At 34.0% G+C, this 17,823-nt stretch overlaps 2 protein-coding genes across 3 annotated transcripts in view; one reads left to right on the top strand and one right to left on the bottom strand.

The window, feature by feature from the left end:
• The window catches only part of LOC125053366 (phosphatidylinositol 4-kinase beta), a 57,586-nt gene extending 53,459 nt beyond the window's left edge, over positions 1 to 4,127 (top strand). For both annotated transcript variants that reach the window (XM_047654706.1, XM_047654707.1), the window contains exons 9-11: positions 717 to 828; positions 1,781 to 1,922; positions 3,607 to 4,127. In XM_047654706.1, the coding sequence (XP_047510662.1) occupies positions 717 to 828; positions 1,781 to 1,922; positions 3,607 to 3,788 (436 nt within the window). In that variant the 3' untranslated portion in view covers positions 3,789 to 4,127. The remainder of the gene's footprint in view (positions 1 to 716; positions 829 to 1,780; positions 1,923 to 3,606) is intronic.
• Positions 4,128 to 7,315: 3,188 nt separating this feature from the next.
• On the bottom strand, positions 7,316 to 17,823 carry LOC125053367 (ATP-dependent RNA helicase DDX54). Its single transcript, XM_047654709.1, has 13 exons — positions 17,506 to 17,823; positions 17,084 to 17,263; positions 16,744 to 16,927; positions 16,099 to 16,445; positions 14,950 to 15,160; positions 13,976 to 14,094; positions 13,383 to 13,496; positions 12,923 to 13,114; positions 12,164 to 12,277; positions 10,638 to 10,774; positions 10,375 to 10,510; positions 8,072 to 8,213; positions 7,316 to 7,516 (listed from the first exon to the last, which is right to left on the bottom strand). The coding sequence occupies exons 1-13, from the start codon at positions 17,695 to 17,697 to the stop codon at positions 7,341 to 7,343; spliced, it is 2,244 nt and encodes a 747-aa protein (XP_047510665.1). The 5' UTR covers positions 17,698 to 17,823; the 3' UTR covers positions 7,316 to 7,340.

The raw sequence follows: 17,823 nt of genomic DNA, 5'->3' as shown, positions 1-17,823 counted from the left end.
CTCCTACTTGCCTATTAGATTGAATAATCTTTTTATCATTCATTTTAGGACGAGAACGTAATAAAAGTATGTATATATAATCCGTTGACTTTTTGGGTCTAAGGCAAGCCGGTTTCCTCACGATGTTTACTTTCACTGTTCGAGGGAATGTTAAATGCGCACATAGAAAGTCCATTAATGCACAGCCGGGGATCGAACATACGACCTCAGGGAAGAGAATCGTATGCTGAAGTCACTGCCAACACTGCTCAAAAATGAATAAATATACATATATATCAAAAGTACAGATTTTGTTACAGACTTAGACCGTTAGTCTGACCCTAAATTCTAAACTGATATAATCAAACGATCATCTCTCATCTAGTCCCGAGAAATGTGGACAAACATACATATATTTACGAAATACAGCACGCGTGCTTGGAGCCTATGTCACCTATAATCAATACAGTCTATGATAATCTTTTTTTAAGTCCGTAAAAGTATTTATTATACTTTTTTGTTGTGCATATTTCACTTCGGCCTGTTGAAATGGGAGATGTAAAATCCAAATAATCTAAAGTCGATTTATTTTAAATAATAATAATAAAGCCTTTTTGATTTCATATCCTTAAGTGCAATTTCGAATGTTCGTATTTACTTGCTAAATGTTAGTAGATAGTAATATGTTCGCTGTGGATATGGATGCCTTCTATTTTAATTATTTAACTTTTTTCCAGACATAATGGCAACATTTTACTGGACAGCGCTGGACACATAATCCACATTGATTTTGGCTTTATATTCTCCATCTCACCGAAAAATTTGGGATTCGAGAGTTCGCCATTTAAGGTAATTACGGAATTCCTTTTTAAAAAATCTGTATTAAGACACATGTAAAGGAAGGTTTTGTATCCTTATATCGTATTTTTTATTGAAAGTGAAAAAATCTACTATACTATGATTTTTAATCCCGCAGAATTCTGACAGCTATCCTTATTTGACATTTCAGTGATAGCAAACCTTTTTGGCCGGGCACATTTTTCAATTTCAATACGAATCTGAACATCTGAGTTATACATACATGTTATTATTAGTTAATGTATCTATTTTATTAAGTGCGGTGCTCCACATTAAAAGTGGTTTAATGGTGTGTGGTGATTACGTCCTGTTTCATCACAAACAGTAAAAACCACCCAAGTAAATATAACATTTTTTTTAAAGGTAATTAAAGTTAACTAAACCTGGTAATTAAAGATAATTCGATATATTGTAATAATTGTTATTTTTGTATTAGGTCATTGAGTAAGTAAATATTTAGATTTACCTTTTTGTATGTAAAACATAAAAAATTTGTCTCTTTTTCGGTGGAGGACTTTTTTTAGTAGCAACACTTATGAAATGTCTAAATTCTGCGGAATTAAAAGTCAGTATAATATGTCAAATGTTTTATTTTAACCTAGTAATACATTATACTAAGTGATTTTAGCTGCTAAATGGGTAATAACAATTGAACATAGTGTAATTCCCATGGAGTTTTCTATTCTCGCAATGTATAACCTAATGTAATTTTACATTATACATTGCGAGAATAGACAATAATTGACTTATAAGGTCTGCTACAATATTCGGAGAGAAAAATTGCCCCAATAACATCGACCGTCATCATCAGCCAATCAGAGCTTCGTACGTCGACTCAAAGGAACGTTGTGATTGGCCAATACCTTTAACGATTTTTGTACTCGCTGTTTGCATTCTAAAACTTCAGATTAGACCTATTAATTCTAAATACAATTTTTTTCAGCTGACACCAGAATTCGTCGAAGTAATGGACGGCGAGAATTCAGATATGTTCGCGTATTTCAAGATTCTGATTCTGCGTGGATTAATTGCGGCGAGGAAGCATTGCGACCAGATATTGCATCTTGTCGACACCATGAGAATGAGTAAGACTTAGAGTTTATACTAAATCTAAATTTAACCTGTAGAAATTAATTTAAAAGAATATTTATCTTAAATAAGGGAGCGTTCAAGTATTACGTAATGAATTTTGGGAGGGGGGAAGGTCCTTTTGTAAAACGTTACGATGCGGGGCGGGCATTGAATTACGCGTTATTGTTAATATTGTTAATATTATTTTCTACTTACACCACATAATAGTAACTAAAGAGTCACTAGGTGGTCACGAAACGTTTTACTAGACTTGGATACAGTACTGTATCGGCGTTACTGTAACGTTACGGCGAGTTCATGGGGGGGGGGGGGGGGGGGGGGGGTCAATAATCTCCAAAAATTGCGTTACGTAATACTTGAACGCTCCCTAAGGTATATATAATATTGAAAACACAAATACATAACTCAACGTTATGAGTGCTTTTCGATGCCACAAAGTTGGTATTACAATATTCCAAATACCACATTTTTATATTATTATTTACACAACACTGCTCTAGCAGTTGGCTTAGCTTAGTGATATAACAGTGAGAATCTCAACCCTGGTCGATCAAAGAGCTGATAACACAAGCTCAAACGGTAATGAAGGGTAACATCGTGAGGAAATTGTATTCATAGACATAGACATACACAGAACGTTTATTAATAACGAAAGACACACATAGAAACCCACAAAATAATAATAATTATAATAAAAAAAAAACAAAAAAAAAATGTTTTTAAATATACACATTACCATCACACGCAGTGTTGGCCTAGTGGCTCTCGTACCTGAGGTCGTAGGTTCGATCCTCGGCTGTGCACCACTGGACTTTCTATGTGCGCATTTGACATTTACTCGAACGGTGAAGGAAAACATCGTGTGGAAACCGACCCAAAAAGTCGACGGTGTGTGTCAGGCACAGGAGGCTGATCACCTACTTGCCTATTTGATTTAAAAATGATCATGAAACAGATTCAGAAATCTGAGGCCTAGAGCTAAAGAGGTTGTAGCGCCACTGATTTATTTATTACCATCACACATGTGTAATGTGTGTATTCACAATCAAATTAGTGCTAAGTCATAGTTTGTAAATCTCTATAATTCTGTGGTGTCCTTATAAGAGTTCTTGTCTAAGATCCCGATATACAACGACCTTCACCGAGATGCTTATTTAATGAAACGTATTTTATATTTAATTTAATATGTCAATAAATATAATCCATATGGGTTGCCTAGCAAATTTCAGTCCAGAGTATTTTAATTAATATTTAAAAAAAAAAAAAATCAACATTTCACCGGTATGATTATTAGATAAATTCTATACCAATCGAAAGTATGAAGCCCATAGAATATGCAAACGTTAGGTTGTTTTTAATCAATTAATTATTTATGTGACACTAAAGTATATATATGTACATCTTTAGTAAAAAAGAAAGTTATAGTGATACATATATAATACTACCCTGATTAAAAATATTGATTGAAAAAAATTTACTACATGCAAATTATAAATTTTTTTTTTGTTTTAAATATTATTTAAACATACTCTGGACTGAAATTTGCTAGGCAACCCATATGGATTATATTTATTGACATATTAAATTAAATATAAAATACGTTTCATTAAATAAGCATCTCGGTGAAGGTCGTTGTATATCGGGATCTTATACTATTCTTGCTTCTGTCCATTCCAGGTGGTCAGTTAGCCTGTCTTCGCAGCAGCAGCTCCGTGTCGAACTTCCGTTCCCGATTCCACGTGGGTCGAACGGAGCCCCAACTTCGACAACTCGTCGATCGACTCGTGAGTGACGCACTCAACTCGCTCTCGACTCGTCTTTACGACAACTACCAGTACTACACCAATGGGATACTTTAGTATTGATTCGTTAAACATGCGATCGTTGTGTACGTGCGTATACGTTTTATACGCGTATACGTAAGGGTACGTTATGTCCACGTATACGTACATATTTAAGACGATTCGTAGATATGAATAGCGATCGTGGTGTACGTATACGTTATATCTAGTATACGTACAAGTGCGTCATGTTGACGTATACGTACGTATTTAGTATGAATAGCAATTTTGAATCGCGGTCGTTGTGTGCGCGTACGTAATGACGTGCGCTAATGTTTTTCTCCAGATAACGACTATGATAGGTAATTTGAATGTTTAAATTGTTTGGATGTCATAATTTGTTTAGAAATCTAAATTTAATATTATATATTATACAATGTATTAAGAAAATGCTACTCAAAGCAATAGTTATTCAAGAGAATTCCGTAATCTTTTTAAAAAGGTAGAAGATTTGCAAAAAACATTTAACCAAATTATTTTAACCCAGTTATATACCAATAGTTATAATAATTTGTATCACATAATAATTAACCGTATGATCGTAGATTCATAATTGCATTAATTTTGTGCCATAATATCGGCCTATTGCAATTTTTAATTGACGTTTATTCCTAAATTCTTCAATTACAATGACGTCATTATGATTGTTAAACTTTAGTCAGACATTAATGGCATTTCTTATTTCGAACGTGTTTGAATGACGTCATCACATGAAAACGGATGTTTTAAAGGCTTTAGTGGCGCGTAAATATAAAAATATGTTTTGGATCTTGGGACCTGGTTTTTTTGAATCGTTTGACCCGTCCATTGTCGTAGTTCCGTTAGATGAGCGTAATTGTTCTCTCTATCAACCGATGTACGAGGAAAAGAGATAGAGATTGCGTCGACAGAGTTTGATCATAAAGACAGAATGATTGGTAAAAATCACGGAATAGTTCCGTGGTGTACCCAAAAGTCATACAAATTTGGGAATGCATACGTCATTGTGAATAAAAATATTAATTATTAGCGCGATATGATTCCTATTTGTCAAAATCGTTTTTGACGTACGGGAGTATTAGCACGATTCGTTTCTTAATCTTTAGGGAGCGTTGAAGTATTACGTCACGCAATTTTAGGAAATTATTATTAATTATTACCCCCCCCCCCCCCCCCATGTAACTCGCCATAACGTTATTCAGTACCCAAGTATAGTAAAACGTTTCGTGACCACCTAGTGACTATTTAGTTACTATTATGTGGTGTGAGTCAAAAAAAATATTAACAATAACGCGTAATTTAATCCCCGCCCCGCATCGTAACGTTTTACAAAAAGACCCCCTCCCCCCAAAATTCGTTACGTAATACTTGAACGCTCCCTTAGACATTGTTCGTCAATTCTCCTACTTTAATAGAATTGTTTGCGAAAATATTGTATGTTAATATTTGTCAATAGTAAAACACTTTCCATATAAAAGTCTTTGAAATTCTTTAATAAAGTAAAATAAAATAAAAAATTTATTTTCCATATAAGAGTCTTTGTTAAAGTCAGAATCCCTTCATCTAGAACAAAATCAACATTTTTCTGTATCAAAGTCCTCTGAAAATGTTAGTGTAAATATATTTCGCAATGACAAGACTGATTGTTTCAGGCATGGAATGGTTTAGATTAGTTTCATCGTATCTTTAAGTTTTTATTGTAAATTGTATGTGCGAATTAGTTTAAATATTTATATAGATAGGATATGTCCAAGACACCAATTAACCTTTCGATTTTTATCCTTTAAAATGCTATTTAAACTAGTTTCCGAATTTCCAATTTTAGATTTATTTCGACATGAAGTTCATACAATCATTCCATTATTATATTGACACGGCTGATTTTGGATAGTTGATTCTAATATTCAGCATTTAAACGAAATGGTTGACTACACCCATACTTGGCCTCGGAACTTAATGCCACGGAAAACTTCTTGAATATTCCATATTACCTAGAATTTATTCAGTTATTTTGAAGCCGCTAGAAAAAAATTAATGTTGCTGTGGTTCTAATGTTAATTGTATTAGGAGAGTTCAGAGGTCTGTAATTATAAGGGATTTGAGCGTTATAGTTAGCCGCTTTAACAAATTTTCTGTGGAGATTTTAGTTCGGGTTTTAGATAAATTCATACAGAATCTTTGGTCCCATCAAATACAACGGCTAGTAACATTTCTGTCAGTAGAATTAATCATTTGTTTCGATTCTACTTTTACGGTTCTGTATGAAAGACCCGATCTCTTAATGTATATATGTTCGTTAATTACGGCTAAACATACCGACTGGACTAGTGATTAGGTGAAATCTTGTTGAGAGAATATTAAATTGTTGTAATGTGGTCAGTGTACGCTTATAAATGAGAATAATTTTGGAACAATTTTTTTAGTGCGTGCTCGAAATGTATCGTTATGTATGTGTCGACTGACGAGTAGATAGCTTAAGTATGTACCTTCGATATTTTATCTTAAGAGCCGATTTTCCAATTATGCGGGTAGATGAATTATGTAGGTAGGTTAAAAATTTCTTCTATACAAATTTCATATTGGCATGATTGAAAAATCGACCCTATATAATCTTGTATGTTTGTCTTAAAATTGTAAATAGGTTTTCTCAATAATAAATTCAGTCCAAATTTAATGTTTCTCCTGAAATTTGATTATTGCATGTTATTTATCTCCGTGTACAGATAATTGTAGGTAAATAACTAAATATGTTTATCTTTTTTTTTAATATAATGATTATACTACGAATTTGGAGATCTTTTATTGTTCGCCTTTATTAAAACATCAATTATCCAATTGGGATTTTTATTTTTACTTGGTCTAGTTTTGTATCGATGAAAATGGGTTTAATGACATAATTGGATAAAAAAGGTACGCTAAAGTCTACTCTTTTTACCAAGACTTCCTTATTGAGATGAAAGAAGTCCTTGTATAATTCCTCATGAATTTAGTTTGAAGGAGCGAATTTATGTACAGAAAAAGGCTTCGTAGATAAAAGTAAATTAATAGGATAAATTTTATAAATCGCCAAAGATAGTGGCGGACACAAACTGACAATGTTAAATGATACACTTTTTAAAAATATACCGTGGACTTTCCAGCAAGATTCCCTGGTCACAAGGCACGAACTTCCCAAGCCTGGCTTATATGAGCTGAAGACTGGCCTAGACCGCAACCCTTTAGAGTTCAAATTATGGTCAGTTTTAGAGGGAATAGCCGGCTCTAAAGGACACGGCGACATTGAGTCTTTTAAAAAATCTTTGGACCAAGCAATGGCGAAATTTCCCTTGGAATCACTGCTAAATCCATAGATTCGTGGCCAAACAGATAGTCTGTATAAACGCTAAAGGTGGCCATTTCGAATAGAATCTTTTTTTATTTTTTGCTGAGACTTTAAAAAAAATATTACACAACTTCAATAAAAAAATGAATTTTCATTTTTAACAGAACTTATGGCTGTAAGACACTGAAATCGTATCGAAAATATCACAACTATGTCTTAATCTAAGACAAATAAAACAGAAATATAATATTTATATATTTATTTCAATTTCACTTCTTTTTCTTCTTGCCACGCGATTTGAACTTGAGCTTCTGCTTGACCTTGTCCCTTCGGAGACGTTCCTTGACGATCTGCTGTTTGTCCCTCATCTCTCGTGACGAGGAGTCAACTTTCTTCTTGGCGATGCGCTCGTTGTGCTTCACCCAGCGGGGACGGAATTCAGATGCTGAAATATACAACAATAAGTATCGCAATACAGCGAGAAAATGCTACCAACATTTATGGTACGATTGCCATAGGGACCAAACATTAGATATTTTAGACTCGATTACTGGATTTTTAAACTATTGCATAGATCGCGGGTTTTGAGCGCGGCGACCGAATCAAGATATTCCGTAACAAAAAAAAACCTAACACACGATAACATAATATTGGTGCGGCCAATACGCGTTAAAGCGGGACAAAACGCATACTGCGTCTCACATCGTTCTGGCGTGATCGGTGACGTAGCGCAGGTGCGTTAGAGTGGGACAGAACGCATATTGCGTATTCGCATCTCTCTGACGAGATCGGTGACGTAGCGTAAGCGCGGCCGGTGCAGCCGGTACGCGTTAGAGTGAGACAGACTATAAAGGAGTGTAAGTCTGAGTCTGGTAGAGTGGTAGATTGAATTAATATAAAAAAAACTTGAGTTAATATCAGTCCCCTAGTGCCACGCATTTCTTTTTGATCTTGAACCAAAAATTAAAAAAAAAATTAAATAACATTTTTGTCAACTCACGTTGTTTGCTCTTAGCACGCGTATCATCCTCGTCGTGTTCGCTGGTGTGGTTCCGTCTCTTCCACTCGTCGTATCTCCCGCTTCGGTAAGACGCGGGCACGCGACCGCCGCTCTCCGTGCGAATCATTTTGCGACCACCGTCCTTAAATACAAATAAGTCATTTACAAAAATTCAACTTTATATTACACAAGTGATCTGCCCCGACTTTGCACGGGCAACCGTAATCCGAAACCTAAACTTTTCTTTTTCCTATTACACAAAAATAAAACCGGTTTTTAGGTTTTTGCTTGCAACTTTTCCAAGTTTTCTCTTCGTTCGATAAAAACCTTTATCAGAGTTAAAAAAAAATCTTTTTAAATACGCGAATTGATGACCTTAGCGACATATTACATAATATATTATTACGATTCATTTTTAATTATATTACATTATGTACGTCCAAGTGATTATCACACAAGCATATTGCTTATGGTAGGGGAGCCCAAGAGGGGATTTCGGGATTTACTAAAGCGCGGCAGATTAATATATAGGGGGATACCTTGTACCCGGTTAAGTACCTCCACAAAATATGAGGCCCATATATAAAGCCGCACGTGAAGGAGACAGGATCAGTTTAGTAAAAAAAAATTGACCATCAGAAATTCCCGAGCGCGTCAGATTAAGGTAGGGTGAGTTAATTACATCCTAAAAAGTGTATATTCCACTAATCTGACAATTTGAGAGTGACGGAAAAAAAGGGGAGGGCAACAAAGTTGTAAAAAAAAAACGTCATCTCGACATTCTCGAGCGTAGCTAATTTTTTTTTTATTTTGAAGGAAATAATTCAAGAATAATGAAAAATATATAATCTGACGATTTCCGCAAGCCGCAAGCAACAAAAATTCGTCGATAAAGTTAAATGCGTGCAGCTGCGTGATGCCTACATTTCCTTAAACCGATCGGAATCTACTAAACGGCGTTCTAAATATTTCCCTCAAAATTACATTTCCTGTGAATTTGAACCGATTCGGACCGATAGATTTTGAGAAATTTTGAAAAATCTTAAAAAAATAAGAAAATTTTTTTTTTAAAGTGGTTTCTTTATCGATCAACTTCAAAAACTAATCCGCCTTTGAGCTTGAAAAACCACGTCGATCGCCACCAAGCTGGTCAAAAGCGGTTGATTCGTTCGAGAGATATCGTGAACGAAAGAAACCCGAAAATGTGTTTTTTCGGGATTACTCCGAAATTTGTGGTTCGATCAATTAAAATTGCAAAATTACTTATGAGGATGATAAAACTGCGTCGAATGCCGTCAACCGCGTGAAAATTGCTTGATCCATTCAAAAGAAATTGCGGTTTGAAAATTCCAAAAATAGTGTTCTATGAAACTTCTATCAGACTTTCGAGCTGGGAGAGCTCAAATGCATCGAAATGTTATTTATTTGAACTCAGCGAGCTCAAAATATCAATTTTAAGCGCCCAGGAATGGAATTAGCGGGAAGTTGCAGGGATGGCCCTTTAGGTGAACCGTTTTTCTAAATTTTTTTTGTCAGATCAGGCGAATCCCTCTAGATAATCGTCAGATTATGAGACAGTACGTTTAGAACATAAAGATGAACCACATATATCTAAATCTGACGCGCTTGAGTATTTCAAAATTGCGATTTTTTTTTGCAAATTAAGAAAATGGCTGTGGGTTTGCGTCCCATCGAAATCGTCAGATTAGTGAATGAGAGCTTTTTTTTGGTGCACTTAACACTCCCTTAGAAAATCTGACGCGCTCGATAATTTTTTTTTTTTTTTCATTTTCAACCCTTAAATACAACCACCCGCATCATGCAAACGATCAGATTAACATACGTACATTATTAAAAATACGTAGGGCATAGATGCTATCAATATCTGACGCGCTCGAGGATGTCCATGCAACAGTTTTTTTTTACATATTTAACTATCTATAGCCGCTTCCCCCACCGATGAAAAGGAATTTATCATATAACATTTTTTTCTTCTTTTTATCTAAGCTTTGCATCCCAATAGGTCTCTACGACGCTCGAGTAAATCCCCATTTAGCATCGTGGGCTCCCCTACCATTATATGCATAAGCGAGTTTTAAAATCGTATGACGCAAACACATTTCTTTGGTCCTAAAATCCCTTTATTTAATTTCTCGCTGATCTACAATATGGTTGGCAATTGTCAGAAGAGACTAGACATTTGATTCGGAAATGTGTTTATTAATACATATTATGAAAATTTTAGCATATACTATTTTATGAAACCTAAACCTATAAAAACATATAAGTAAACGTATACGTACGGGATCAACGTGCACCATCTTCTTTCTCTTTCTGTCCCAACGCATCTGAGATTTTCTCACTCTTTCTCCCTCGCCACAGTCCACACCCATGTCTAGTTCGGCTTGAGAAGCTCCGGCAGAGAAGTTCACCGACATACTGAAAGCAAGTATAACATTATTTTCAAGGGTTTTTCATATACTATACATCGCCAATGTTTCAAATTTACATAAGTCATAATTAAAAGAATTTACGTCAAAAAGAACTAGAACCAATCAAATCTTACCCGGTCTCAGTGTGTTGATCGCTTGCAAAGTGTGGAATATAATTCTCATCTCGAACAACTTCTTTCTTCCTCTTGCCTTTTCCTATCTCCGGTTTATTTACAGTTGTCAGAGAGTTTTCTTGAAGAACATTGTCACCCTGTAATTTCATATTTAATGTGTTTAAAACTAAATGACACGCACCATGAGCACACCCTCATTTTCAAACCAACACACAACAGCCATATTAGGTATTACTTAGTTAAATGTATTTAACAACTTTCATTGATTTTTTCCTTTCATAAATGTTTGAACCTTTTTATATAACCTTTATTTTAAAACTTTGTATATAATATACAGTGTAAACTCCATGTAACGTCGCTTTAACGACAATAAAGCGACCAAAGAACGTACACAGCTCCGCAGTTTTTACTAATTAGCTACTAAAAAGGTACTTTTTGAAGTGAAATTTGTATAGGTGCATGAGGGTAAATTTTTACGGAACGTCACGAAGATATGCAGCGTTTTGGTCGAAGAAAAGGGAGAGAGCGATTGAGATAGAGAGAGTGAGAAGGGTGAATTACCTTCTAGAAAATTTCGTTTAAAATTAAAATTTCTTAAAGAGAATTTATGAAATATTAGTATTTTATATTTTATGCTAAATAATTTATTGAAACCTCAAATGACGAATTGTAAATTAAAATGCCACGTCTTTTTTTATTATAGAAGAAATAAATTTAAAAAAATAATAATTAAATTTTCGACGCTTAATATTATAATGATAATTAAATTCATTAAATTCCTAACATATCTTCCTTTTTCCCTCCCTCTAAGTCTCGAAAATCATTTAGATTTGTATAAATACGAACAAGACTTAAAAATTAGTTTGCCAAAGAAGTTTCACTTCTGACATGTGTACTTTGTACGCACGCACTTTTTTATTTATGTAAATAACCCTCGATTAGTTAACAGCGATTCTGTAACTCACTTTTCGAACTCACACAGCGGTTTTCGCATCGGCGGTCGTTCAAAAAGTGAGTTACAGAATCGCAGGGCAGGTCAATTGCATGTCAACGGCTGTATGGCCCAACAAAATCTGACCAGTTTTGTCTTTTTTGACTTGCTTGGAACTTCGAATTTATTATTATCTTTATATATATAATTCTTCTGTGAGTGTGTATGTCACTGAACTTCTCTCAAACGACTGGACCGATTTTGATGAAATTTTTTGTGTGTGTTCAAGGGGATCTGGGAATGGTTTAGATTCACAAATCAGCCCGGCAGGTGGCGCTGCAGTCGGTACTTTCATACTTTAATATCCTAATAGCTTGTAATATCATGCAGGACAACGTCTGTGGGGTCCACTAATCTTTACATATATGTATAATTCTACTGTACGTGTGTATGTCACTGAACTGCTCTTAAACGGCTGGACCGATTTAAATGACTTTTTTGTATGCGTTTGGGTGTCGCCCTGGATGGTTTAGATTCACAAATCAGCGCGGCAGATAACCAAGTTCGTAGTATGTAATAAACATTGGTAAATTACCATTCCGTCCTTATTTTCTCTCGTCTTTTGAACAGTCTTCCCGTGCACCCGTCGCTTGGCTTTCATAGCGAGGTACATCGGAGAATCGTTTCTGCCTGTCAGCTCCAGAATTGTCTGAAACGGTAATCATAAGTCAAATGCGAGAAGCATATATAGCAATATATTTACGTTAAAGATAAAATATAAATTATATATTCTCAATTTGACATTATTAATATAACAAAGGCTTCCTACAATAATGATATACAAAATAATTTATTAAATAAATAATCACACACACATAAACACATACGTACGCACAGACACACGAATATTTAGTATTATATTTTACAAGGGCATATTTTATATAACTCATTGTCTATCTAAATAAAAATAAATTAATTAATTAAAAGTCAACAATAATAACAGTATTTTAGTGTACACTATCATTTAATATATTATTATTGTGTGCATTTTTGTGATTTTTAAAAATTTATTATCTCTTTCGAAAAAAATTACGTAATTTTAAACCTATTTTGTTGTTGCATTCATATGTGATTTCATAATATTAAAAAAAAATTATTAGGTGAGCAGTCTTTTGTGCCTGACACGTTGGTCTAAAGCTGGTTTCCTCACAATGTTTTCGAATACCGTACGAGCGAGTTTTAAATGTTGATCCATCGGTTCAAGTCACAGCCGGGGTTCGAACCTACGTACTCAGGGATGGGTCTGATGCCAGGAACAACACGGTCCCTAAAATTATTGTTCCTTAATAATTACCCCTTTAGGCCTGAAATTCTTGATCTTGTCAACCAGCTCCACCACGGCATCCTGTCCCTCCTCCAACAGAAACGGATGAACCAAAGAGGGTAAGTTGACGAGTTTCGCTCGTTTGTTGGCGTCAGCTGATGCTGGTTCACGCCATTTTATGTATTGTTGCCAACCACGACCACACACGCGCGCTGCATCTTCCTATAATAAAAACTTCATGCTTTACTTTTAAAAAACTTTGAAAAAGCGATGTTTTACTTTTAAAAAACGATGCTTTACTTTGAAAAAACTTTGAAAAAACGATGCTTTACTTTTAAAAAACTTTGAAAAAACGATGCTTTACTTTTAAAAAACTTTGAAAAAACACACAAGCTTGAGGGTATTATACAAACACTGATATATTTAATAGAGATATAATTTAAAAATATATATTTAATAAGATCTGTAAATATTGATATTAATAACATACTATTTCCGAGTGATTCTTCTCCCAAGCCATGACGTCCTGGTGTCGCAGTTCCAAGGCAGTGGTCGACATCGAACCCCAAACACCGCTTGGACAAGCTGTTCCATTTTCGTTTACCTAACAGATTAAATGCCAAATATATTATATATAAAGAAAACCAGTGTAGGAAGTAGGTGGCCTTCTGTGACACCGTCGAATTTTTGGGTCTAAGGCAGGACATTCCTCACAATGTTTTACTTCACCGTATGAACGAGTTACGGTGTCTCCCTAAGTCGCATGTGTTATTGGTTTTTTTATTTTAATACAAAACAGCTTTTGTTATAGTTAGGTAGCGTTCAAGTATTACGTAACGAATTTTTTTGGGGTCATTTTGTAAAACGTTCCGATGCGGGGCGGGGATTGAATTACACGTTATTGTTAAAAAATTGTCCAAAAATTGCGTGACGTAATACTTGAACGCTCCCTTATTTACAGAAATGCAAATATATTATTTACAAAATTGAAATACATAAGATCAAAAACCATCAAATTTTAATATTGTAATAAAATCTTAATTTCGCTAAAAAATAATATTAAATTAAAACGGTTCAAAATACCTGTGAGGGATTAATTAGTTCAGCTCCAAGGAAAAGTTGCAAGTCTAACAAATGTGCCACGTCTTCAGCGGCGACCAAAGAGAAGGCGCGACCTGATCTACCAGCACGCGCACTTCTACCTAGAAGTTAGTAGAACTTTTGATACTTCTCTATGTTTGTATTCGTTTCCACAAACTTCTAAGCGGAATTACAGAATAGGGTTTTTGAAAAAAATATTTTTTTTGTGATAAAGGGAAAGATCATATATAAGTTTTATAACAAAACTATTTTTTTTATTTTTTTTCGCAATAATTCAAAAGTTATTTCAAAATAATAAATAATTTTTGGATCCAGTACCGAAAACACGCCGAACAAACCTGAGCGCGTGTGATGTCATAATGTTAGTTTTCACTCATTGCAGTTGATAGAAAAATAATAAATACAGTGTTTTGATCTATTTAATTTTGTTAATTAATTTCAATATTTAATATATTAAATATACTATATATATATTAATAGCCGTAAACGCTGTACTGTTAAATTGCTTTTACATTATGACGTCACGACATGGTGATCGATCATTCATGGCGCGTAGTCACGTGATTTTTATTTAAATTTCATCAATATTTAATTGTTTATAATGAATTGAAAAAAAATTTTTTTTAAGTTTTTTGCATTAAACATCAATATTATTAACAATAAAGTTGTAAAATACATTAAAAAAATCAATATTTTTTTTTATTCAAAAACCCAATTATCACTGAATAAATTCAAAACTCTCGTTAAACGTACATTAATCAATGAAGCTTATTATAAATTTGATTATTTAATATATAAATTTAAATGTTCCTAATCCTCGGGATTGATTTGCTCCAGTTCAAACAATTTGTATGACTCAAAACTTGGAGACTAAAAAGAATGGTGGAGAGTTTCTTGCCAGTCCTTTAACTTATTATTTACTGAATTTTGATTAAAGCTACAAATAAATCACTTACCAACTCTATGCACAAACAACTTTGGCTTAGCTGGAAAGTTGTAGTTTATGACCGTATCCAAAGATGGCAAGTCCAATCCTCTAGCGGCCACATCGGTTACAATGAGAACTGAGCATCTCTTATTTGTAAATTTGCCAAGTGCTATTTTACGAGCTGATGAATCCAGACCAGAGTATGCATAGGTGGAAGATATACCTACTTTTTGGAGTATCTGAAATAATATACTGTTTCAGTTGTGAGCATGGCTTTGTCATTCAAGTTAATTTGAACTCCGGCAGTGGCTTTTTGTGTTCATTAAATACTTAAAAAACCGTTAAGAAATATCTTGAGACATAGAAGTCGTATGTCAGGCCTTTATTAACTACATGAACATAAATTTATTAGTTATTATAAGAGGTTATTGCCAGTTCTTCTCTTCCGTTCTACGCCCTTGATTTGAGAACTGGCAGTAAATGTAAAATTAGAAGCATTAATATTTATTTCTTTAATGACGAATCACAAGAGTACATTGTGTTACCTACGTGAATAAATGATTTTTGAATTTGAATTTGTTCCAGGACATATAATTTAGAATATCTGATAAAAATATGTCATAACAAATCTAAAATAAACCAATTGTAATTATGGTAATACAACCATAGGTTTTACAAATAAAAATGATGGAAACAAAAAGAACGCAGCTCTATATTATATCTATATTATTCTTTTTAAAATGAAATTTAATTGTGAATTCCCACTATCAGTAATCACATTCTATTGCAATCTACACAAAACTATTTTAAACTCAGCCATATTTACATAAGTACCACAATCTCTAGACCAGTGTTGCCCAACCTTTTTTATTGCCATGCCACCTTAGTCTTTCAAAAACTTTTTCCCCCACTATGTATCATACATACTTTTTTATATTAAAATATTGTATTGTTCACTTAAGAAACTCTTATTCACTCTCTTGTTAACGTTACAGTAAGTAATTTTTTAAAACATGTAACGAAAAACTGAAATTCCAATACCAAATTTTTTTAGGGAATTTTCAAATAGCCCCCTATGTATTTAACAATCAAATTGCTCCATGTTGGGAAACACTGCTATAGGCAGTAATATCCCAACTATAAACTAATATTCGACTGTATTTACTTGCAAACTCACCAAATGTAAATATTCCACATGATGTTTTGTTGCAGCAAACACAACAGCCTGAGGTGTATTAGACGTCAACACTTTATCCAAAAGTAATAACAATGCCGCCGTTTTCAATTCCGCTCTGACTATAATCCAACCCAGCCATAAAGTAGACGGTAACTTCCAATCCACATCCAATCTTAAAAGTACAGGATCGCTAAGACCTGCTCGAGCAAACTCTACCAGCATTTTTGGTAAAGTTGCAGAGAACAGCAATGTCTGCCTAGTTGATGGTAAACGGGCAACAAGTTCACGTAGTTGCTCACCAAAACCCAATTCAAAAAGTCTGTCAGCTTCATCAAATACTACCGTTTCTGAAATATAAGATGATATATGTTTAAGGGAATCCCAAAACTAATTTGAAAGGTTCATTTTAGAATTTTTATAAAAGTAGGAGATTCAGATGGTGGGTATTTTCTTTTACATCTACATATATAGATAGATAGATAATGCTCTGTAACAACTAGGTTATGAAAACCTCTCACCTTATTAATTTGTTTATATTACAAATATTGACAAAATTCACAACTACATTTTAGTATATTATTATCACATTACATCTCCTCAAACTTATTATTAAAATTATCCTGAAGCATATACTATAATACTTACTTATATTGTCTAATTTTAAGTTCATTTCAATACAAATGTGTAAGAAGCGACCTGGGGTTGCAACTACAATATCTGGTATATCTCCTGACATTAAACCAAACTGCTGATCTATTGATTCTCCACCAAGTATAGCCACTGATGTTAGCCCTGTGAACTTTCCTAGTTCTCGCACAAACTTGATGGTCTGAAATTTAATAAAATAAATGATCATACTATTACTATATCCAGCTTTTTACAATTAGAAAGTAACAAATTAGTGGTTAGAATTTTACAAACAATTATTTTCAGGATTACATCATGTATTTTAAGGAAGTCAATTGACCAAAAAATAGATATTTACCTGCAAAGCCAGTTCTCTGGTAGGAGAGAATATAAGGGCTCTTAAATTTTTACCAGGTAATGTTTTATGATTAGGCGATATAAGCTTTTCCAGTATAGGCAGAACAAAACATGCCGTCTTGCCTGAACCTGTTCGAGCCATAGCCACAACATCTTTATTATCCAAAGCTAATGGTATTGTCTGAAAACAGATTGAACACAGTAATTATTATGAAGATAGGTTTCATGTAAACAACAATCAAAAAACTATAACTAGCTGGACCAAAGCAAATTAAACCTTGCGTTTCAGCAATAATACTAATATTGTATACAAATATTAGTATTATTGTACGCTAAAAAGAAAAATATCAGTGGAAAGATAGCATATAATTGGGCACTCTGAAAGCAAGGTTATTATGAATGTTATGCATTATGTCCACTTACCTTCCTTTGAATAGGGGTAGGCTGTTTGTAGCCTCTTTTTGCAATACCTCTAAGGATAGGAAAACTAAATCCCATCGACTGAAAGCCTCCTGAACTTTTCTTTTTACTGCTTGGGCCATCTTTCTTTTCTATCTCCTGCGTGGGCGCTTCAAACCCTGGCAGTTCATCTTCTACTTCTTTAGGAAGTGACATTTTGCAGTTATTTAAGGCACATAAAGAACATATTACATCTTGATCTTAGAAATAAGGATAGTTTTTAAAATTTTAATAAATAGAACACGTGCGCCACCGTCCCGAGCATGTAAGTGACAACTGATA

Source organism: Pieris napi, chromosome 10 (assembly GCF_905475465.1).
Source record: "Pieris napi chromosome 10, ilPieNapi1.2, whole genome shotgun sequence".
In the NCBI taxonomy this organism is placed as follows: Eukaryota; Metazoa; Arthropoda; class Insecta; order Lepidoptera; family Pieridae; genus Pieris; species Pieris napi.
Note: the sequence above shows the minus strand (reverse complement) of the source record. Positions and strands in the feature narration are given on the sequence as shown.